At 46.5% G+C, this 23,806-nt stretch overlaps 1 protein-coding gene across 1 annotated transcript in view; it reads right to left on the reverse strand.

The window, feature by feature from the left end:
• IPO5 (importin 5) overlaps positions 1 to 23,806 on the reverse strand; it is a 187,682-nt gene that overhangs the window by 3,313 nt on the left and 160,563 nt on the right. Inside the window, exons 20-25 of the mRNA XM_075336731.1 lie at positions 13,146 to 13,257; positions 12,511 to 12,566; positions 11,045 to 11,167; positions 9,172 to 9,391; positions 8,863 to 9,091; positions 7,177 to 7,318 (exon numbers count right to left, since the gene is read on the reverse strand). Coding sequence (XP_075192846.1) covers positions 7,177 to 7,318; positions 8,863 to 9,091; positions 9,172 to 9,391; positions 11,045 to 11,167; positions 12,511 to 12,566; positions 13,146 to 13,257 — 882 coding nt within the window. The remainder of the gene's footprint in view (positions 1 to 7,176; positions 7,319 to 8,862; positions 9,092 to 9,171; positions 9,392 to 11,044; positions 11,168 to 12,510; positions 12,567 to 13,145; positions 13,258 to 23,806) is intronic.

The raw sequence follows: 23,806 nt of genomic DNA on the forward strand, positions 1-23,806 counted from the left end.
AAACATCCGTCAGAGACTCGAAAGGCGGCTTCTGGAGAGCAACTAGTACCCTGTTCAGATCCCATGGATCTAACGGCCGCTCGTACGGGGGGACGATATGACCAAACCCCCTGCAGGAACGTGCGTACCTGCGGACGTCGTGCTAGACGCTTCTGAAAAAAACACCAATAGCGCCGAGACTTGCCCTTTAAGGGAGCCGAGCGACAAGCCCTTTTCCAACCCAGATTGCAGGAAGGAAAGAAAAGTAGGCAATGCCAATGGCCAGGGGGACACTCCTTGTACAGAGCACCAGTAAAAGAAAATCTTCCACTTCCGTGGTAGATCTTAGCAGACGTGGGCTTCATAGCCTGTCTCATGGTGGCAACGACCCCGTGGGATAATCCTGAGGACACTAGGATCTAGGACGCAATGGCCACACAGTAGGTTCAGGGCCGTAGAATTCAGATGGAGAAACGGCCCTTGGGACAGTAAGTCTGGCCGGTCTGGTAGTGCCCACGGTTGACCGACCGTGGGATGCCTGTCGCCAGAGCTCTTTGATCGTCATGAAAACCGGGACCTTGCTGTTGTGCCGATTCGTGAAACCCGTCCGGGTGCAGAGACCATTCTCCTGCGTCCACGCCCTGGTGACTGAGGAAGTCTGCTTCCCAGTTTTCTACGCCCGGGATGTGAACTGCGGATATGGTGTATGCTCTGTCTTCCACCCCTAGCAGAATCCGGCGGACTTCCTGGGAGGCTCGCCGACTGCGTAGTCCGCCTTGGTGGTTGATGTATGCCACCGCTGTGGATTGTCCGACTGAATTCGGATCTGTTTGCCTTCCAGCCACTGCAGGAAGTCTTGCAGGGCCATATGCACTGCCCAGAGCTCCAGACAATTGATCTGAAGAGTGGACTCCTCTGAAGAGAGTCCTTGATCGTCTGAGAAAGGGGGACGTTCCTGTGTAGGGACATCGACTTCCCCTCCCATTAGCGAAGAATGTTCTATTGAAGTGGACGCAGATGAAACTGCGTGAAAGGGACTGCCTCTGGATGAGGTGTCTCCTTGAAGGAGAGACTGCACCCCCGTCTGTAGTGACCGCTGTTTGTCCAGTGGAAGCTTCACCATCGCTGAGAGAGTGTGAAACCCCAAGCTAAGATATGCCAGCGATTGGGTTTAACTTTGAAAAGTTGAGGACCCACCCGAAAACTGGGAAGTCTCCAGCGCCATGTTCAGGCTGTGTTGGCATGCCTCTTAAAAGAGTGCCTTGACAAGTAGATGGTCTAAGTAAGGGATCACAGGGTGACCCTGAGAGTGCGGGAGTGGTCCCACTGCTGCCATGAACTTGGTGAAAACCCGTGGGGCTGTCGCCAGACCGAAGGGTAGGGCTACGAACCGAAGATGCTCGTCTTCAATAACGAATCGTAGCAAACGCCGGTGCTCTGGAGCAATCGGCACGTGGAGATAAGCATCCTGATGTCTATTGATGCTAGGAAATCTCCTTGAGACATTGAGGCAATGACGGAGCGGAGGGATTCCATCCGGAACCGCCTGGTTTTCACGTGCTTGTTGAGCAGTTTAAGGTCCAGAACGGAACGGAAGGAGTCGTCCTATTTTGTCACCCCGACCAGATCGGAGTAAAAAGTGTCTCTTGTTCCTGAGGAGGAACCGGGATTACGACTCCTACTGCCTACAGAAGAGCCTCGGCTCGGCCGGTGAGGAAGTTTTTGCGACAAACTGTCTCTCACCCACCGGCCATTGACCTGTGGCAGTTAAATGTCGCTAAAGCGGGGGAGTCTGCCACCGACCGCGGACGCGGAGAGAGAGGGCTGAAAGTCATGAGGAAACCGCCTTGGTAGCGGTTCCTCCGGCTGCCTTCTCCGGGCGTGATTGAGCCCGCCAGGAACCTGCGCCCCTCTGAGCCTTTTGAGTCCTGTTGGACGAGGGCAATTGGGACGTGCCCGAGCCTGGGAAGGACCGAAACCTCGACTGTCCCTTCTCCTGATGGGTCTTGTTTGATAGCTGGGGTAAGGAAGAATCCGTACCCTTGGACAGTTGAATGATTTAATCCAACCGCTCACGAAACAGTCTGTCACCAGATAAAGGCAATCTGGTTAAGCACTTTTGTGGAAGCAGCATCTGCTCCAATCCCTTAACACTAGGAGCGTAACAACACGGAGTTGGCGGACGCCACTGACGTACGGCTCGTAGAGTCCAGGACAGCATAAACAGCTTGAGTCGCAATGCCGACATTGCGAGGTGAAGGACGCTACTGCGGCCAAGATGTACATGTGACCGCGTCCCTCTGCGCAATACTAGCTGAAATAGCTTGGAGTGCCTCTATGGCTGCGAATGCCGGGGCAACCGACCCGCCGATAGGGCTATCTGTCTGTCAATGGCATCTTTAAGTGAAGTCCCATCTTCCACTGCAACTATAGATCTAGCCGCAAGCCTGGAGATTGGGGGATCCACCCTTGGAGCGCTTGAGCACGTCAGGGGGGAAGAGACAACGCGTATCTTCAATACGGTTGGGGAAACGCTTATCGGGATAAGCGTGGTGTTTCTGGACTGCTTCTCTGGAGTCAGAGTGACCAGAAAAGTACTCAATATACGCTTGAGATACCGAAATAGGGATTTCTTCTGCTGTGAAGCTGACTCCTCCACTGGAGGAGTTGAGGGAGAAATACCCAACCTTCCATTGATGGACGCTATAAGATTATTCACTATAGCGTCACCATCCGGTGTATCCGGATTGAGAGCGGTCTCAGGATCAGAGTCCTGAACAGCTACGTCTGCCTCATCATACAGAGAGTACTGTGATGAAGTCGAGGGCCGTTCTTAGGGAGCTCGCTTAGGCCGTCTGGGACTGTCGTCCGTGTCAGAGCCTGCACCCTGGGATGCATGGGACCCTCCTGGAGCCATGATTTGTTTCGAAATCAGGGTGGCCAGGGGCATTGAATCAACATTGCCCAAGGTCTGTCTGGACTGCAAAGTCTGTAAGATGTTAGTCATAGCCACAGACAATATATCAGCGGAAACTGCAACTCCGTCCCTGTCCCTGGACAGGGATCACAGGTGGTTCTTTTGGCCACCTGTAGCAGAGACCCCGTTGAGTAATTGCACACACTGGGGGTCCTGGAACAGTCGCATGCAGTACAAGCAGCATAGAAAGCCTGTGCCTTGGCACCCATGCTTTTTTTTTTTTTTTTTTTTTGCTGTTGCTGTCTAGCCATCTAGGAGCATTAGCCAAGAATAGCGACCGTACAGTGCAATGTATAGCATACAAGCATGAAGTACAATAAACACTTCAGCACATGCAGTACAAGGAGCATAGAAAGCCTGTGCCTTGGCACCTTTGCTTTTCTGCTGCCGTTGTCTAGTTATTCAGGAGCATTAGCCAGGAAAAGCGACATACAGTGAATGTATAGCATACAAGCATGAAAATAACCACTGCAGCACATGCAATCCAAGCAGCATTGAAAGCTTGTGCCTTAGCACCCTTGCTTTTCTGCTGCTGTTGTCTAGTCATCAAGGAGCATTAGCCAAGAATAGCGACATGCAGTGAATGTACAAGCATGAAAATAAACTCTGCAGTACATGCAATCCAAGCAGCATTGAAAGCTTGTGCCTTAGCACCATTGCTGTTTGCTGCCGCTGTCTAGCCATCTAGGCGGGTAGACAGCCAAGAATAGCCCTTACAGTGCAATGTAAAGCATACAAGCATAAAGGACACATGACACTGCAGCACATGCAAGACAAGCAGCATATAGAGTCTGTGCTTTAGCACCCCTGATCTTTTGCTGCTGTTTCTAGGTCTGCATCCTGAATAGCGACCGTACAAAAGTACAACAGGACACTTCGGCATTAGTGGGTCAGCACTTTAGTTGCCGCTTACCGCCCGCAGAAAAGCGGGTGTGTGGCGCCGGAATCCTGTGCTGGTAGCTCAGTGTCTCCGTTTTCCCGCTCTGCGTGCCGGAATGGCTGCCGGCGTCCAGAGGAGAGGGGCGGGCCGAGGGCGTGCCCGAGACAAGAGCGGGAACCCGGCGCCCACTGTGTCTAGTAAAGGGGGCTGGAGAATACAAATAAGGCTCCAGCCCTCGGCGCTGCTATAGAACAGCGTCTCTCCCTGTCCCTGAGTGACAGGGTGGGGGCGGGAACGAAGCGGCGCTAGGCCGCAAAAGCCGGGGACTAAAGTTAGAAGCGCCGCCGCCGTAAAAGCGCGGCCGGCGCGTCCCCGGCGCACTACAAGTCGCAGCTGCGCCGCCGCTCCAGGGGCGGTCGGCGCGGCGGTCCCCACACGTAACGTCCCCCAGTAATCTGCAGGGACTATAAGCCCAGCGCACAGCGCTACAGTCCCCGGCGCACTAGCACACCCAGCAAGCCTGGAGTGTGCGTGGCCTGCCATACGGGGACACAGAGTACCTGAAGGTTGCAGGGCCTTGTCCCTGAACGGCACTCCCGCTCCACATCCAGCAGGTTCTATGGGTCTGTGCATGGAGCCCGGCCTCAGGGCTTGGTGGCCGGAAAGATCCCACTTCCTCAGAGCCCCTCAGGGGGATGGGGAAGGAAAACAGCATGTGGGCTCCAGCCTCCGTACCAGCAATAGGTACCTCAACCTTACAAACCGCAAGTGGGGTGAGAAGGGAGCATGCTGGGGGCCCTAGTATGGGCCCTCTTTTCTTCCATCCGATAGAGTCAGCAGCTACTGCTGACTGAACAGTGGAGCTTATGCATGGATGTCTGACCTCCTTCGCACAAAGCAGAAAACTGGTGAGCCAGTGATCCCACTGGGGGTGTATAGCCAGAAGGGGAGGGGCCTTACACTTTTTAGTGTAATTGCTTTGTGTGGCCTCCGGAGGCAGTGCTATACACCCAATCGTCTGGGTCTCCCAATGGAGCGCCGAAGAAAATAATCCCCCCCCAAAAAAATAAGCCCCAACAGGGATTTTCAGCATTTTTGGAGCAAGGCTTAAATATAAGCCCTATCACGAAAATAAGCCCTAATTGCGGTTCAATAATGAAGTGTCCGTGCAGCTAAAAAAGTTAAAGAATACTGCAGGATACTTTATTATTTAAAGCAGATACCCCGCGATATGATTATTAGACACTGAGCAGGGGAACCTGCAGTGATCTCACACCAGCACCCATCAGATCTCACACCAGCACCCATCAGATCACAGAAACAATCACCCATCAGATCACAGAAACAATCACCCATCAGATCACAGAAACAATCACCCATCAGATCACAGAAACAATCACCCATCAGATCACAGAAACAATCACCCATCAGATCACAGAAACAATCACCCATCAGATCACAGAAACAATCACCCATCAGATCACACACACAAATTTCTTATGGCCAGCACAATCCTGAGCCACAGTGCAGTGAAACGCAAGGACCTGCGGCTGCAATCTGATGGGAGTGTGTCGGCCAGAAGCAGGGGAGGACCGCGTGCAGCATACCTGCTGAGAGGGCTCACCGGTGGTCACAGGGAGGACCTAGGAGCCATGTAGACTTTTTCTTAAACTTACCCCCAGCCATGTTTCTCAAAGAACAACACCTATTGCAAAAATAAGCTCTAGCCCTTTTTTGGGGGGCAAAAAAAAAAGAAAGAAAAAAAAACACATCTCTGCTTTGCATTATGGCACACTATAATAGAGGCAAATATTGGCCTTGGGCTTACTTTTTAATAGATCCCCAATTTGAAAGGAAAACCCAAGATAGACTGCAGTTTACAAGTTATGATAAAGGAAATGTGTAATGGGAAAGTGACCCAGATTTTATAGCAGTTTTTTTACTGACATTGCACGCACTGGGTACATTATGGCTTATACTGGTATAATCACCGCCGGCTGCTGTGGCGAGTCCCACACGTCAGCTGATTTGAACAGTTTGCCCAGGCACAGGCTAGACTGACGTGCATGGCCTCACTCTATATAAGTGAATTTATTGTAGTGGAACAAGTTTAGTTGGAATGTGGTTGGAAGTATGCAAATTGCATTTTTTCAGTCACACACAGCCTCCCCTTCACTTCCTGGGCCGGTCATCAATGCTCATCTATATGTACTGCTTACCCCACCCCCCATCAGCCGGCCTGGCGTCTGTGATAGGCAGGGGGGCACGTCTGACTGCAACCTATGTGACAGCGACTGCCTGCAGCCAATCACTGGCGCTGTCTGCGGGTCAGTATTGTGATATAAAAAATTAAATAAAACAATTGGTGTAGGGTCCCCCCATATGATACCTGCAGACAGCGCCTGTGAGTGGTTGAAGTCAGGCACTGTCACACGATGGGGGTGCATCTGACTGCAAACAATAGCAGACGCCAGGACGGCCGGTGGGGAAAGCAGTGCATATGCAATGAGCCTAATGTGCGGCACCAGAAGTGAAAGCGCGACCTGAAAACACAGTGTGCCGCCATGACTGATCCTCGGTGAGTACAGCGTGCGCTCCTACCCCCGCATCCCTTCTACCAATATTTTTGATCTCTGGATTTTGGTCCCCATAGACTTATATGGGGACCGAATTCTGGATCAGAACATGTTTAAAAAAAAAAAAAGAAAAAATGATAACAGCGACCCGCCGGTCCTGGTTATCTGCGAGTCCACTCATCCCTAATTAAGATACAGAAAATTAAATTGTCATACCACATCTTGGGGAGCAAATCAAAAAGTATAGAAACATTACAATACAGGATCACAGCTGATTGAGGTAAAAGATTTTTTTAAAAACTAAACAGGGAAATCTTTTACCTCACAAAAAGAATCACCTGTCATCCTGTGCTGTAAAATGTCTCCATACTCTGTTTTTCGCGATACCCGGCTCAGGAAATGTGGTATAATCAGACCATGTCCCTGCACGGTCAGACATTACACAGTACATAGAGGGGGCACATTTATAAGGTTCTCCGCACAAGAACATTTTTTTTTTTTTAAACACATCCAATTGTGGAAATTATTATTCCAAGATCTATTGACTAAAATTAACTGAAAAAATAACTGTGTGGGGAAACCCCTTTAAAACACAAAAAAAAAAAAAAAAAGGATTTGAATAGGTATTTTTTTAATGACATACTATTTAAAAGGAGACAGGTTAGAACAAAATTGCTTTAACAAGAAAAAAGGCATTTTTCAGCCAAATAATGATGTGAAGAAGTGTTTGACTGTAATTTCTCTTTCATGTATCTTAAGCTTACCTGCACTTGTCGTACTACATTAGCGAGCCTTTTGCCACATAATTCTTCATTTTTAACAGATTCATGGACTCCTCCATCTGCTATAATACTAAATATTCTTGGTAGATTTGTGTTGTTAGGTCCTAGCACAATAGGATTATTACTGTGGATAATAGAAGAAAAACACTCCGATTGATTTTATTCTCTTGACAAATGCAAGTAACTAATATAGTCACTTCCTACAAACTATGCATTACAGTAAGAGTGAATTACTCGCAAAGAAAAAGATTGCTTGTCTGGAAACAATCAGGGTTTAGAAAGACATAGGCTATGTGCACATGTTGCTTTTTGTGTGCTTTTCTGTACATAAATCAGCTGGAAAAAACAAACAAAAAAAAATTACTTTTGCTTCAAATGAGTTTTGTTATTTCGGTTTTTTTTGTTTTTTTTTTAGTCATTGCGATGGCGGGGGTTCAGGCGGTGTATCCGCATGATCGCCGCTGGGACTCCAGCTGATGTTACAGCCGGAACTCAGCTCTCACTGCCCGGAGCGATAGCTGCGCAGCTCCTAGTAGTTTAACCCCCTGAATACTGCAATCAATGCGATCGCAGCATTCAGGAGACAGGGTGAGGAATCTCTCACCTCTCGCTGATGAGTGGGTCCCTGGAATTCGATCACAGGGACACGCTCGCTGCCATAGTAACCCTGGGTCATCACCATGACGACCCTGGATTACTGAGCTACGGAAAGCCTCACACACCTTTGCTGTATGTATGGTGTGTGTGAGGCAAAGTGCTGCAATATAATCCCCTGTAGTGAAAGCATTGCAGTGGATTATAGAAAATGCAGAATAAAAAACGCAGAAGCAATTGTCATACTGCTTTTTTCAGCAACAAAATCAGTAAGGAAAAAAAGCAGCATGTGCACAGTAATTATTAAACATAGGGACCCCCATACAGCAGTATGCAAAGTCATGCTGGGCAAAATCTAGCCCAGATTGGTCAATGCACAAACTCAAACTAGCATGTAAAATAGGAGAACAAGAGTCAGAAAGTGCCAAAAAGTGAATATCATTTTATTATTACAAACATATTTGTGCAACTAGCAAAAAAGAATTAAAAACACATAGGGGTGTGAAGAGACATAAACAGGACCGCCAAAATGAATGGTATGAAAAGATGACCAATATCGTAAATAGAGCATACAGGGGGAATGTCAGAGCAAATATTGGAAGGACAATACATATAAAGTGCATGTGCATAAATACATATGGAAAAGTCCGATGAGACACCCCCAAGACATAAATGAAGTCTGGTCCAATAATTTAAATAAGGCAGCATAGACAAAGTAAAGTGGCCAGTGCATAATCCTGGATATGCAGAAAAGAGGCTCCCCCATACCCCAAATAGGCGAAACGTACGTTGGTGAGGTATGGGGGAGCCTCTTCTCTGCATATCCAGGATCATGCACTGGCCACAAGTTGAAAATAAAATTCAACTTGTGCACATAGCCTAATAACCATCCTTTAACACATCTACTCAAGACTAGTTATTTACTGACTGAAGATAGTCTATAGGCAGAGAAAAAAAACGCAAGTTATGGAAACAAAATTAGAAAGATTGATCCATAAAAAGACTTTAAAAATTTACCATATTCACATGCATTACTGATTTAGTTAGTATGAAAAGCAAGCCCTAACATTTTACCTTTCTAGAAGGTCACAAAGAAAGTTGAAGGTATGAACTGCTTCCTCTTTGTCCTCATGTAACGGCAGCCAAGACAGCCAATGAGGCAAAACCTCATCCACATTTACACAATCTGGTCTGTATTTCATTATCTTTCCTACAGCGGAGATGCAATTCTCTGTTGCATTGATATTCTCTTTGGTTTTAGATTCAGGGGTCTGTATAACCCCAACAAGAAGTGGAAGAGCTTCTACGGAAGAACAGAGGAGTAAAAAAAATAACCAAAATATCAATAAACTACCTATGAGCATTTGGAAATAAATCACATACCTGTACAGAAAGGGCGATAGTTATCACCACCAAACTGTGCCATCACACCAACGCCATAAGCAGCTGCTTGGCGAACCTCTGGACTGCTATCACAGATCGACTGTATCAGAGGTCGCAGGAAGTATTCAGCATATTGGAAGGAAGTCGGGCTACAGTGTTCAATAATGTCATCAAAGATACAAAGCCCCCACTGTCTGTCTGGCCACGGCCGATGAGGACACTTTAAAAAAAAAAAAAAACAACAAAAAAAACAACATTCTTTAACTTAATGTTTCTAAAGACCTGCAAGCTTAAAAAAATTCTGCAATAAAAAAAAAGTCAAAAAACCCCCCAAAATTGCTGCGATTCATGAAGTTCTGTTCACACTGGTCTTGAGAGGTGTTCGGAGTCAGACGCTCCTCATCCATAAAGACTATGCTACTTCATGAAATGGTGGACGACAGCCGTGCGCTTTGCCACAAATCCTACTCCAACCCCTGCTATAGTAAGATTGGTGGCATAGCGAACGTCGTGCATTTGACTAGTGCTGGTCATCATATTCCATACATTTCAGTTATGTCAGAGTTGATTGAAAACGGCATGAAAAAGAGAAAAATCACTAAACACTTGACGCCAAAGCCCGTTTTCTGATCCTGACAGAACCAATTTTTTCAATTTTGACCAGTGTCACTTAATGTGGTAATAATTCTGGAACACTTCAACGGATCCCAGTGACAGACTTTTTTCGTGACACATTGCACTTTATGTGATACATTTAGGTGGAAATTTATTAAGTTTGTGAAAATATTGGAATTTGTGAAAAATGTGCATTTTTTTTCAAACTCCATTTTTATGCCCTTAAACCATAGTTAAGCCACACCAAAAAGCGAATAAACATTTCTACTTTACATTACAACCATTTTTGAAAGAATTTTTGTTTGTTAGGAAGTTAGAAGGTTTCCGATTATCAGCAATTTCACATTTTTCAACAAAAAAAACCCATTTTTTTAGGGACCACATCACATTTGAAGTGACTGAGGCTATATAACTTAAATTACTCAAAAGTGACAACATTCTAAAAACGGCACCCCTGAATATACTCAAAACATCAAGAAGTTTATTAACCTTTTAAGTGCTTCCCTGAAATTAAAGCAATGTGCAAAGAAAAAAATTGAAAATTTTACTTTTTCCCACAAAAATGTTGCTTTAGTCCCAAATGCTGCAGTTGCACGAGGGTAATGAGAGAAAATGCACCATGTTGTGCAATTTCTCTTGAGTATGCCGATACATGTGGTGGAAAACTATTGTTTTGCTGCACATCAGGGCTCAGAAAGGAAGGAGTGCCATTCGACTTTTGAAATGCAAAATTGTTTGGAATAGTGTGCACCTTATCGCATTTGGAAAGACCCTGAGGTACGTAAACAGTGGAAACCACCCCCCTTACACACAACCCAATTTTGAAAACTGCCACTATCAAAGAATCTAGATATTTAGTGCGTACCTTGAACCCACAGGTGATTCACTGAATTGAATAAAGTTGAGTCATGAAAATGAAAAAATACATTTTACTACAAAAATGTTGCTTTAACCCCAAACGTTTTTTCAAGAATTTTTTTTTCATAGCGGTACAATTATATCTACAGCGATACCCCATATGTGGTGGAAAACTATTGTTTGGGCGCATGACAGGGCTCACAAGGGAAGGAGCACTATTTGAATTTTGGAGGGCAAAATTAGCGGACACCATGTCGTATTTGCAGAGCATCTGATGTGCCTAAACAGTGGAACTGTCTGTCCCATTCATCTTCAGAATGATTATGAAAAAATAATTTCTGGCAACATATCAATAATTGACAAAACATCACAAAACTACAAGACTCCAGAATTAACTTACAATTAAGTTAACAATTAATGGCAGCAACTGTTCAAACCATGGCAACACCTTCTCTTTGTAGCTACTGAATATGGAGTGCAAAATGTCTGCGACTTTAGTCAGAATATAAACGTCATTGTCATCCTGTGGACATGAAACAAAGATAGATTAGCAAACAGCAATCATGAAAATGTGTATATACCATTAAGATGGATTCCTCCCACTTTTTCTTAATACACCATGCACTGTGCATTACAATCATAAGTAATTTAATGAATCATTGTCTGTCATTCATGCATTGAGTCAGTCTATTGGAAAAATACCAAATAGGAACCAACCAATGCTTTGTCTTTACTGATTGCAGGATCTGTGGGGTAAACTGATAGGAATTTTCTTTTCAAGCCATTTCAAGGAGGAACCCAGCTGTGCATTACAGCCAAAGTCTTTCTGCTGATCACATAACAACTATTACGGCCTGGGTCATCAAGAGTTAAAATATCCAATTATTCTAACAAGCATTTACAGAAAAAACAAAAAGCAGCACCAAATGTGCACTACAGCACTAAACATTCCAAACTGTACTTATTTTAAAAAATTTTGAGATTTTTGGCAAAAAATTGCAATTTCTTGAGCTGCTTCGCCACGTCACGGCAAATCTCATTTGAAGCAGTCCTACACTAAAATATTTTTATAAAATGTGCCATACGGCCTCACATATGAATAGTAGAACTGCTCTTACAGAGTAGAACTGCAAACAAAGGCCCGATTCACCAATACCAGCGTTGTTCACGCTAGTGTTGACAATGAGATGCGCTGGAGTCAGACGCTCCCGATTCATGAAGCCGCACACGCCTTGGCATGAATCAGGACCGAGAGATGAGAAGCAGATTTGTGGCATAGTGAACGTCAACACTTGACATAAGCAATGGTCGCCACATCCCTGCCCACTTTGTTGTAGATGGGTAAGAATGGCGTGATAAGTCAAAATTTTTGTGCAGTCTCGAGTTACGACAAAGTTGTGCGACTTTTCAAAGCTTTTTATACCAGAATACTGGCATAAAAGCTTTGATGAAGTGGGCTCAACAGCCTCATTTCTTAATTTTTGTGCCTTTTTGAAACAATTGAAAGACTAACACGATCCTCTTAATAAATCTTCAAATTTTGCATTTTAATCTTCAAGTATAGATAAAACCCCCTAAAAATAAAATAGATTTTGTAGTGAAGAGCAATTGTGCAAACATTTTACATTTCAAAACGCTGCAAGTAATGAATTAGGCTAAAACTGCTGAATGACCAACACAACACCCCCTCCCCTCAAAAAAACAAAAAACAAAACAAAACTGAGTGAAGAATTTACAAGAAGGCTCAAATTAAATAATAAGGTACAAAGTAATTAGAAAAATATTGTTACTCGAGAAATAAGGAGCTAAAGCAATGATGACTTAGTCCCCAAAATGATTATGTTAAATAGGAAATACAAGATCTACCTCATCTTGCAATGATTCTTCAACTTGTTCATCATAGTCTTCATCTTGTCTTTTCACTAAAGAAAAATCACAATGAAATTTCATTTTTTTCCCCACAGATCATGCGTAAAGTGAACCTGACAGCTGAAGCATGCTGTCCGATCCCACCTGTATTATCCCAGCCAGGCATGTTTGATAGCTGGTTGGGGACCAAGCTGCGGATTAGACTAGTTAAGCGGGTGGGTCACTAACGGCTTCTCCTCACTCACTGACAGGTGCCTATGCGTCAATAACAGCAGGCAGTGAAAAGCCGGCAGGCACCCGCATGTCAGATTGCTCTACAGTGCGGCTCAGCCTCCGGTTTGTTACAAAGGGTTATCTAGAATTCAACCAATGGCTGATACATGCTGCCTATGGATTGAGCAGCAGGCATGAGCTGTCAGGTTCACGTTAAACAGATTGCACAGAAACCTATAGCATAAACAAAGAAAAATCATCTTAAAGTTGTATCATATAGATTATTAACACTAAAATAACCATTTCAGTCTTCATCTAAATAAAGTGGATACACATACATTCGTGTTAGTCTGAATGCATGTTTTAGGTTTTAAAAAGTATACTAAAATTATGTCAAGAAATAATTCTTAGGGCAATACCTTGTCTTAGTTCTTGGTTTTTAAAATGTTCTTCCAGTTTGCTTTTCAGAATGCCTCCAAGTTCTTCAAAGTGTTCATTGTTTAAGCATCCATCTCCCATCACCTCAATACACTTAAATAATGTACAACAGATCAAAATTAAAGGGGAATTTCCAAGATCCTAAACCAATATAAAGCAGGTGTCTGTTGCAGTGAGTGAATCACCCTATACAAAGTGGCTGGTACAACAAGACCAGCATGTTTGGATCAAACACTCCCGATTCATGAAGAGGTATACAGTGCTGGCCAAAAGTATTGGCACCCCTGCAATTGTCAGATAATACTCAGTTTCTTCTTGAAAATGATTACAATCACAAATTCTTTGGTATTATTATCTTCATTTAATTCGTCTTCAATGAAAAAAAGAAAAAAATTGTCATAAAGCCAAATTGGATATAATTCCACACCAAACATAAAAAAGGGTGGACAAAAGTATTGGCACTGTTTGAAAAATCATGTGATGCTTCTCTAATTTGTGTAATTAACAGCACCTGTAACTTACCTGTCGCACCTAACAGGTGTTGGCAATAACTAAATCACACTTGCAGCCAGTTGAACATGGGTTAAAGTTGACTCAACCTCTGTCCTGTGTCCTTTTGTGTACCACATTGAGCATGGAGAAAAGAAAGAAGACCAAAGAACTGTCTGAGGACTTGAGAATCCAAATTGTGAGGAAGCATGAGCAATCTCAAGGCCACAAGTCCATCTCCAAAGACCTGAAAGTTCCTGTGTCTACAGTGCGCAGTGTCATCAAGAAGTTTAAAGCCCATGGCACTGTGGCTAACCTCCCTAGAGATGTGGAAGGAAAAGAAAAATTGACGAGAGATTTCAACGCAAGATTGTGCGGATGGTGGCTAAAGAACCTCGACTAACATGCAAACAAGTTCAAGCTGTCCTACAGTCCGAGGGTACAACAGTATCAACCCGTACTATCCGTTGGCGTCTGAATGAAAAGGGACTATATGGTAGGATACCCAGGAAGACCCCACTTCTTACCCAGAGACACAAAAAAGCCAGGCTGGAGTTTGCCAAAACTTACCTGAGAAAGCCTTAAAATGTTTTGGAAGAATGTTCTCTGGTCAGATGAGACAAAAGTAGAGGTTTTGGGGAAAAGCCATCAACAGAGTTTACAGGTAAAAAAAAAAAAAAAGAAGAAGAAGAGGCATTCAAAGAAAAGAACATGGTCCCTACAGTAAAACATGGCGGAGGTTCCCTGATGTTTTGGGCTTGCTTTGCTGCCTCTGGCACTGGACTGCTTGACAGTGTGTGCATGGCATTATGAAGTCTGAAGACTACTGACAAATTTTGCAGCATAATGTAGGACCCAGTGTGAGAAAGCTGGGTCTTCCTCAGAGGTCATGGGTCTTCCAGCAGGACAATGACCCAAAACACACTTCAAAAAGCACTAGAAAATGGTTTGCTAGAAAGCACTGGAGACTACTAAAGTGGCTAGAAATGAGTCCAGACCTGAAGCCCATAGAACACCTGTGGAGAGATCTCAAAATGGCAGTTTGGAGAAGGCACCCTTCAAATCTCAGGGACCTGGAGCAGTTTGCCAAAGAAGAATGGTCTAAAATTCCAGCAGAGCATTGTAAGAAACTCATTGATGGTTACCGGAAGCGGTTGTTCGCAGTTACTTTGGCTAAAAGTTGTGCAAGTATTAGGCTACGGGTGCCAATACTTTTGTCCGGCACATTTTTGGAGTTGTGTGAAATGATCAATGATTTGATTTTTGTATCATTCTCTTTTGTGTTTTTTCAGTGCAAGCAAAACAAATGAAGATAATAGCAAAGAATTTGTGATTGCAAAAAAGAGAATTTTGTTTACTTACCGTAAATTCTTTTTCTTATAGTTCCGTATTGGGAGACCCAGACATTGGGTGTATAGCTTCTGCCTCTGGAGGACACACAAAGTACTACACTAAAAAGTGTAGCTCCTCCCTCTGAGCATATACACCCCCTGGATAATCAAATATAGCCAGTTTAGTGCAAAAGCTGAAGGAGAATAGCCACCCACAAGTAGAGATAGAGCAAGAACCGGAACAACCAGAGCCTCTGTCTACAACATCAGCCGGTGATAACACGCGGAACAAGAAACTGCCAACAGGCAACAGGGAGGGTGCTGGGTCTCCCAATACGGAACTATAAGAAAAAGAATTTACGGTAAACAAAATTCTCTTTTTCTTTATCGTTCCTATGGGAGACCCAGACATTGGGACGTCTCAAAGCAGTCCATGGGTGGGAATAAACAGAAAACTGAGAAGTAGGCGAAACCTAACTTAACAAATGGGCGTCAGCCGCCTGACGGATGCGTCTGCCCAAGCTCGCATCTGCCGAAGCATGAGCATGCACTTGGTAGTGCTTCGAAAAGGTATGCAGACTAGTCCAAGTGGCAGCCTGACAGACCTGCTGAGCCGTAGCCTGCTGCCTGAAAGCCCAAGAGGCACCGACAGCTCTGGTCGAGTGTGCCTTGATCCCCGGCGGGGGAGGCACTTGAATACACTGGTAGGCATCGGAAATGGCCGACCTAATCCAACGAGCTAAGGTCGGCTTAGAAGCCGAGAGGCCCTTACGCCGACCTGTGGTCAGCACAAAAAGAGAGGTGCACCGCCTAAGAACAGCGGTGCGAGACACATAGATCCGGAGTGCCCGCACCAGATCCAGAGTATGCAACGCTTTTTCAAAGCGATGAACAGGAGCCGGACAAAAGGAAGGCAGGGAAATGTCCTGGTTAAGGTGGAAAGGAGAAACCACCTTAGGGAGAAAGTCCGGAGTCGGACGGAGAACCACCTTGTCTTGATGAAAAACCAAAAAAGGTGACTCCGAAGAGAGCGCAGCCAAATCAGAGACTCTCCTGAGGGAAGTTATGGCCACTAGAAAGACCACTTTCTGTGAAAGACGAGACAAAGAAACCTCCCTAAGAGGCTCAAAGGGGGGTTTCTGCAAAGCCGTGAGGACCAGATTAAGGTCCCAGGGATCCAAAGGCCGCCGGTAAGGCGGAATGATGTGAGATGCGCCCTGCATGAAGGTGCGCACCTGAGCCAGCCGGGCGATACCAGGGCTGTGGAGTCGGAGTCGGAGTCGTGGAGTCGGAGCTCATTTTGGTGGAGTCGGAGTCGGTATAAAATGCACCGACTCCGACTCCTAAAATATATAATAAATTGGGGACAGGAGTGCAATGCAGAATGTGCTGAATATTTTACTAAATAATAACATTTATTATAATGCTTATATTTAAGTGAAAAATTTATTGTAGTACAATGTGAACATCAGACATTTAATTGTTTTTATGATACAATAATCAAGATATTTGGATAGAACATAAAATATTTATTGGAATACAACTTTAGAACACAAAAAACTAATAAATTGTAAATATGTAATATATATATATATATTTATATATATATATATATATATATATATACACACAGTGTATATACACACACAAGATATATATGTAATCTACTGTATATTACATAGTGTATTACATATTTACAATTTATTACCGTTTTTTGTGTTCTAAAGTTGTATTCCAATAAATATATTTTATGTTCTATCCAAATATCTTGATTATCGTATCATAAAAATTATTAAATGTCTGATGTTCACATACACATATTCATGTACTACAATAAATTTTTCACCTAACTAAGCAATATATGTAGGAGTCGGAGTCGGAGCCGGAGTCGGAGTCGGAGCCGGTGCAAGAGAATTTGAGGAGTCTGAGTCGGAGTCGAAGGTTTGGCTTACCGACTCCACAGCCCTGGGCGATACGCCGCTGGAACAACACTGACAGAGTCGAGACCTGTCCCTTGAGGGAATTGAGGGATAGTCCTAGCTGCAGACCGGACTGTAGAAAGGACAGGAGGGTCGGCAAGGAAAAAGGCCAAGGAGCATGGCCGGAAGAGCGACACCAGGACAGGAAAATTCTCCAGGTCCTGTGATAGATTTTGGCCGAGGAAGACTTCCGAGCCAGAGTCATAGTGGAGATGACTTCAGGAGGAATACCAGAAGCCGTCAAGATCCAGGACTCAAGAGCCACGCCGTCAATCTGAGAGCCGCAGAATTCTGGCGGAAAAACGGACCTTGTGAGAGAAGGTCTGGACGGTCCGGGAGATGCCACGGCACCTCTACGGACAGATGGAGCAGGTCTGGGTACCAAGCTCGCCTGGGCCAGTCTGGAGCAATGAGGATGACCCGACGGCCCTCCATTCTGATCTTGCGCAGGACTCTGGGCAAGAGAGCTAGAGGGGGAAACACGTAAGACAGACGAAACTGGGACCAATCTTGAACCAGCGCGTCCGCTGCAAAGGCCTGAGGATCGTGGGAGCGAGCCACGTAAACCGGAACCTTGTTGTTGTGCCGGGATGCCATTAGATCCACTTCCGGAGTGCCCCACTTGCGGCAGATTGACCGAAACACTGCCGGATGCAGAGCCCACTCGCCGCTGTCCACGGTTTGACGGCTGAGATAATCTGCCTCCCAGTTTTCCACGCCTGGGATGTGGACTGCGGATATGGTGGACTTGGAGTCCTCCGTCCATTGAAGGATGCGTTGAACCTCCAACATTGCCAGGCGGCTGCGTGTCCCGCCCTGGTGATTGATGTAGGTAACCGCTGTCGCGTTGTCTGACTGGACCCAGTATTGGGCCCGCTTCTTTTCAACATATTTATAAATGACCTTGTTGGGGGCATGCGGAGTAGAATTTCAATATTTGCAGATGATACTAAACTCTGCAGGGTAATCAATACAGAGGAGGATAATTTTATATTACAGGGAGATTTATGTAAATTGGAGGATTGGGCTGAGAAGTGGCAATTGAAGTTTAATGTAGATAAATGTAAGGTCATGCACTTGGGTAGAGGAAATAACATTTATGATCATGTACTTAATTGTAGAACACTGGGTAAAACAGACACAGAAAAAGACTTGGGTGTATGGGTGGATGGTAAACTTCACTTTAGTGGACAGTGTCAGGCAGCTCCTGCCAGGGCTAATAAAATAATGGGATGTATTAAAAGAGGTATAAGTGTTCATGAAAAAAATATACTTCTACCTCTGTACAAGTCACTAGTGCGACCGCACTTAGAATACTGTGTACAATTCTGGTCACCGATATATAAGAAGGACATAGCTGAACTGGAGAGAGTGCAGAGAAGAGCCACCAAGATTATTAGAGGAATGGGTGGGCTGCAATACCAAGACAGGTTATTAAACTTGGGGTTATTTAGTTTGGAAAAACGAAGGCTTAGGGGGGATCTAATCACAATGTATAAATATATGAGGGGACAGTACAGAGACCTTTCCAAAGATCTTTTTACACCTAGGCCTGCGACTGGAACACGGGGGCATCCGCTACGTCTTGAGGAAAGAAGGTTTAAAGAAGTTGTCCAGTTACCAAAACTGATTTTTTTTTTTCTGATAAATCTTGCTAATATGTGCCCCTCAACACATCTATTATGTTTTTTCAGCAAAATTACCTTTCATTGTGCACTAGCAGCACATGCTCATTGCTGGCTCCAGCTCTGATGGGGTTAATCTCTCCTCTGACTTCCTGTGTTCAGTTCCTACAAGTCCCAGAATTCTTTGTGGCTTTAGGGCGGTGTCTGGCTTATCTAACACACCCATTGTGTCTAATACACCCACTCTGCTCCCACCCAAACCCTCCTCCCTGCCTCTTCCCAGTGGATGTGCACTCAGAGAAATCACAGATACAGCAGCTCTGCACAGCCAGGGGAAGAAAGTGTGTGCGCGTGTATATACAGTGTGTGTGTGCGTATATACAGTGTGTGTGTGTATATACAGTGTGTGTGTGTATATACAGTGTATGTGTATGTGGGCGCGTATATACAGTGTGTGTGTGTGCGTATATACAGTGTGTGTGCGTATATACAGTGTGTGTGCGTATATACAGTGTGTGTGCGTATATACAGTGTGTGTGCGTATATACAGTGTGTGTGTGTGTGTGTATATACAGTGTGTGTGTGTGTATATACAGTGTGTGTGTGCGTATATACAGTGTGTGAGTGAGTGTGTATGTGAGTGTGTATGTCATACTCACCTGTCTGCAGGGTCCCGGTGCCATGCCTGCTTCCAGCCCCTGTCTCGGTCCCGCCGCTTCGGCTGTGTGCAGTCTCCCCGGGGCACGCACGAAGCTTGCAGGACCTGGCCGTGGATCACCTGATGCAGTCACCTGACGCATCAGCTGATCGTAGTCTCGCCGGCTTTTTCTTGCCCGGCCGGCTATCAGCTGATCCTGCCGTCAGGGGACTTCATCAGCTGATTACCGGCAGCTCCGGCAGCGATGGGACAGGATCAGACTCTCATCCGATCGTTCCAGGAGCTGCCGGTCATCAGCACAGACGTGAGTATTTATTTATTTATTTATTTTTTTTGCACTGATGCATCTGCTGATTGTATAATCGGCTTTTATACAATCAGCTGATGTGTGATGTGATTCACATCCTTTATCCTGACACATCATCTGATCGCTTTGCCTTCCAGCAAACCGATCAGATGATATTGGATCCGGATTGGACGGCGCGGGACCCTGACCCAGGATTACTGCGGAGGGGGGTTTATTTCAATAAAGATGGAGTCACTAATTGTGTTGTGTTTTATTTCTAATAAAAATATTTTTCTGTGTGTTGTGTTTTTTTTTTTTTTTTTTATCATTACTAGAAATTCATGGTGGCCATGTCTAATATTGGCGTGACACCATGAATTTCGGGCTTAGGGCTAGCTGATAATATACAGCTAGTCCTAACTCCATTATTACCCGGATAGCCACCCGGCATCAGGGCAGCTGGAAGAGTTGGATACAGCGCCAGAAGATGGCGCTTCTATGAAAGCACCATTTTCTGGGGTGGCTGCGGACTGCAATTCGCAGTGGGGGTGCCCAGAAAGCATGGGCACCCTTCACTGTGGATTCCAATCCCCAGCTGCCTAGTTGTACCCGGCTGGACACCAAAATTAGGCGAAGCTCACGTCATTTTTTTTTTAAAATTATTTCATGAAATTCATGAAATAATTAAAAAAAAAAAAGGGCTTCTCTATATTTTTGGTTCCCAGCCGAGTACAACTAGGCAGCTGGGGGTTGGGGGCAGCCCGTACCTGCCTGCTGTACCCGGCTAGCATACAAAAATATGGCGAAGCCCACGTCATTTTTTTTTTCTTTTTGGGTAAAAAAACTGCATACAGTCCTGGATGGAGGATGCTGAGCCTTGTAGTTCTGCAGCTGCTGTCTGCTCTCCTGCATACAATGAACATTTTGAATAAGGAAATGACATCAGACCTTTTTTATTTTTTTCATCAACAATCCTTAATGGCATTGTGCACTGATTAAAAACGCAGTGAGCAAAAACGCAGCAAAAAAGGCACCAAATCGCGGCAAAAACGTGACATGCAGCATCCGGTCACCTGCACTACAAGTGCTAGAGTGGAGAAAGATAGTGACATGCAGCACACTATGTGTCAGAGCAGAGCATGTCACTGTCTCCACTCCGCTGACCTCACAGCCCGTACACGCTGCGATGGATGCAGGGGGACACAGAACAAGTAATCGGCCGACACTGGAGTCATCTGATTACTTGGGATGAATTGAGCAGTAAAATGCTCTGGTGCTCGATGGGCGAAGCCCATGCCGTTTTTTTTAAAAAAAAAATTAATTAAAAATAAAAAAAATCACATTGTTTGTGGGCTCCCGCTGCATTTTCTGTTTCTAAGGGTAACCAAAGCAGCTACTGGCTGCTAGCCCCCGCTGCTTGGTGTTACTTTCACTGGCAATAGAAATGCAGGGAAGCATTTTTTTTTTTTTTTATAAAGGTTTTTCCCTGAAAACGTTTTTAAGAAAATGACGTGGGCTTCGCCATATTTTTGTATGCTAGCCAGGTACAGCAGGCAGCTACGGGCTGCCCCCAACCCCCAGCTGCCTAGTTGTACCCGGCTGGGAACCAAAAATATAGAGAAGCCTTTTTTTTTTTTATTTCATGAATTTCATGAAATTAAAAAAAAAAATGACATGGGCTTCGCCGAATTTTTGAGTCCAGCCAGGTACAACTAGGCAGCTGGGGATTGGAATCCGCAGTGAAGGGTGCCCAAACTTTTTGGGCCCCCCGCTGCGAATTGCAGTCCACAGCCGCCCCAGAAAATGGCGCTTTAATAGAAGCGCCATCTTCTGGCGCTGTATCCAACTCTTCCAGTGGCCCTGGTGGCAGGTGGCACGCTGGGTAATAAGGGGTTAATACCAGCTATGTTTTACCCGCTGGTATAAAGCCCGAGATTCTAAATGTCAGGCCAAGGTTGACCTGGCCATTAAGAATCTCCAATAAAGGGTTAAAAAAAAAAAAAGACCACACAGAGAAAAATACTTTATTAGAAATAAATACACAGACACAGTAGGGACTCCATGTTTATTACTCCCTCTCACCCCTCCACGATGGAGAGATTTCTGTACTGACCATGCCAGGAGAGAGCGAGGGAAAAGAGAGCGAGCGAGGGGGGGGGGAGGAAAAGAAAGCGAGTGGGGGGGGGGAGAGAGCGAGCGGGGGGGGGGAAAGAGAGCGAGCGGGGGGGGGGGAAAGAGAGCGAGCGGGGGGGGGAAAGAGAGCGAGCGGGGGGGAAAGAGCGAGGGGGGAGGAAAAGAGAGCGAGGGGGGAGGAAAAGAGAGCGAGGGGGGGGGGAAAGAGAGCGAGGGGGGGGGAAAGAGAGCGAGGGGGGGGGAAAAGAGAGCGCGAGGGGGGGGAAAAGAGAGCGAGGGGGGGAGGAAAAGAGAGCGAGGGGGGGAAAAGAGAGCGAGGGGGGGGGAAAAGAGAGCGAGGGGGGAAAAGAGAGCGAGGGGGGAGAAAAAAAGAGAGCGCGGGAGGAAAAAAGAGCGCGGGAGGAAAAAAAGAGCGCGGGAGGAAAAGAGCGCAGGGGGAGGAAAAAAAGAGAGCGCAGGGGGAGGAAAAGAGCGCAGGGGGGAGGAAAAGAGAGCGCAGGGGGGAGGAAAAGAGAGCGCAGGGGGGGGAAAGAGAGCGAGCGGGGGGGGGGAAAGAGAGCGAGCGAGGGGGGAGGAAAAGAGCGAGGGGGGAGGAAAAGAGAGCGGGGGGGGAAAGAGCGAGCGGGGGGGAAAGAGAGCGAGCGGGGGAGGAAAAGAGAGCGAGCGGGGGAGGAAAAGAGAGCGAGGGGGGAGGAAAAGAGAGCGAGGGGGGAGGAAAAGAGAGCGAGGGGGGAGGAAAAGAGCGAGGGGGGAGGAAAAGAGAGCGAGGGGGGAGGAAAAGAGAGCGAGGGGGGAGGAAAAGAGAGCGAGGGGGGAGGAAAAGAGAGCGAGGGGGGAGGAAAAGAGAGCGAGGGGGGAGGAAAAGAGAGCGAGGGGGGAGGAAAAGAGAGCGAGGGGGGAGGAAAAGAGAGCGAGGGGGGAGGAAAAGAGAGCGAGGGGGGAGGAAAAGAGAGCGAGGGGGGAGGAAAAGAGAGCGAGGGGGGAGGAAAAGAGAGCGAGGGGGGGGAAAAGAGAGCGAGGGGGGAGGAAAAGAGAGCGAGGGGGGAGGAAAAGAGCGCAGGGGGGAGGAAAAGAGAGCGCAGGGGGGAGGAAAAGAGCGCAGGGGGGAGGAAAAGAGCGCAGGGGGGAGGAAAAGAGCGCAGGGGGGAGGAAAAGAGCGCAGGGGGGAGGAAAAGAGAGCGAGGGGGGAGGAAAAGAGCGAGGGGTGAGGAAAAAAGAGCGAGGGGGGAGGAAAAGAGAGCGCAGGGGGGAGGAAAAGAGCGAGGGGGGAAGAGAGCGAGGGAAAAGAGAGGGGAGGGGAGAGAGGGATAAGAGGGGGGCAGAGAAGAGGGGGAAGAGGGGAGGGGGAGAAGAGTGGGGGGAGAGAAGAGAGTGGGGAAAGAACAGGGGGGGGGCAGAGGTGCTCTGTCACCAACTGTCTCCACTCTGTGACTTGTGGTGCAGGTGACAGAGTGCAGACAGTTGGTCCCATGCAGCAGGACAGATGGCAGAGCACAGCGGTGACATGCCTGCCAGTGTCTTGCTGCTGGGAGGTGCAGATGATCACACTGCCCGACACCGGCCGCTCTCCTGACATCGCAGCAGAGCGGGCGGGTGGACAGTGTGAGCACATACTTACGTGCAGGGGGGGATTCAGCTAAAGACCCCCCCTGTACTGCACCCTGGCGCCCCGTGTCTCAGCCTCTCTGCAGGACGCCGGCTCCACAGTGACGTCCTCCGGCTCCTCCCCTCGATGCTGGGCTGTGACGTGCGGTAGTCACCGCCCACAGCCCTGTCACTCAATCTGAGTGGCGCCGGCATCCTGTGACGTACCCGTCTTGTTTGAGAGCCCGGAAATGCCGGGACGTCAGAGGATGCCGGCGGCCACAGCTCCAGGGGGTCATGTGACTGGCACTGAGCGTGCAGGATAGCGCCGCTCAGTGCCAGAACTGGAAACAGAAGGCAATGGAGAAGACGCCTAGAAAGGTAAGTATAGCTCATACAGAAAATAAAAAAAATGGGTGAACCACCCCTTTAATCATAATCACAGACGAGGATTCTTTACTGTACGAGCAGTGAGACTATGGAACTCTCTGCCGCATGATGTTGTAATGAGTGATTCACTACTAACATTTAAGCAGAGCCTGGATGCCTTTCTTGAA

The sequence above is a fragment of the Anomaloglossus baeobatrachus genome, chromosome 2, assembly GCF_048569485.1.
Source record: "Anomaloglossus baeobatrachus isolate aAnoBae1 chromosome 2, aAnoBae1.hap1, whole genome shotgun sequence".
NCBI classification, from domain to species: Eukaryota; Metazoa; Chordata; class Amphibia; order Anura; family Aromobatidae; genus Anomaloglossus; species Anomaloglossus baeobatrachus.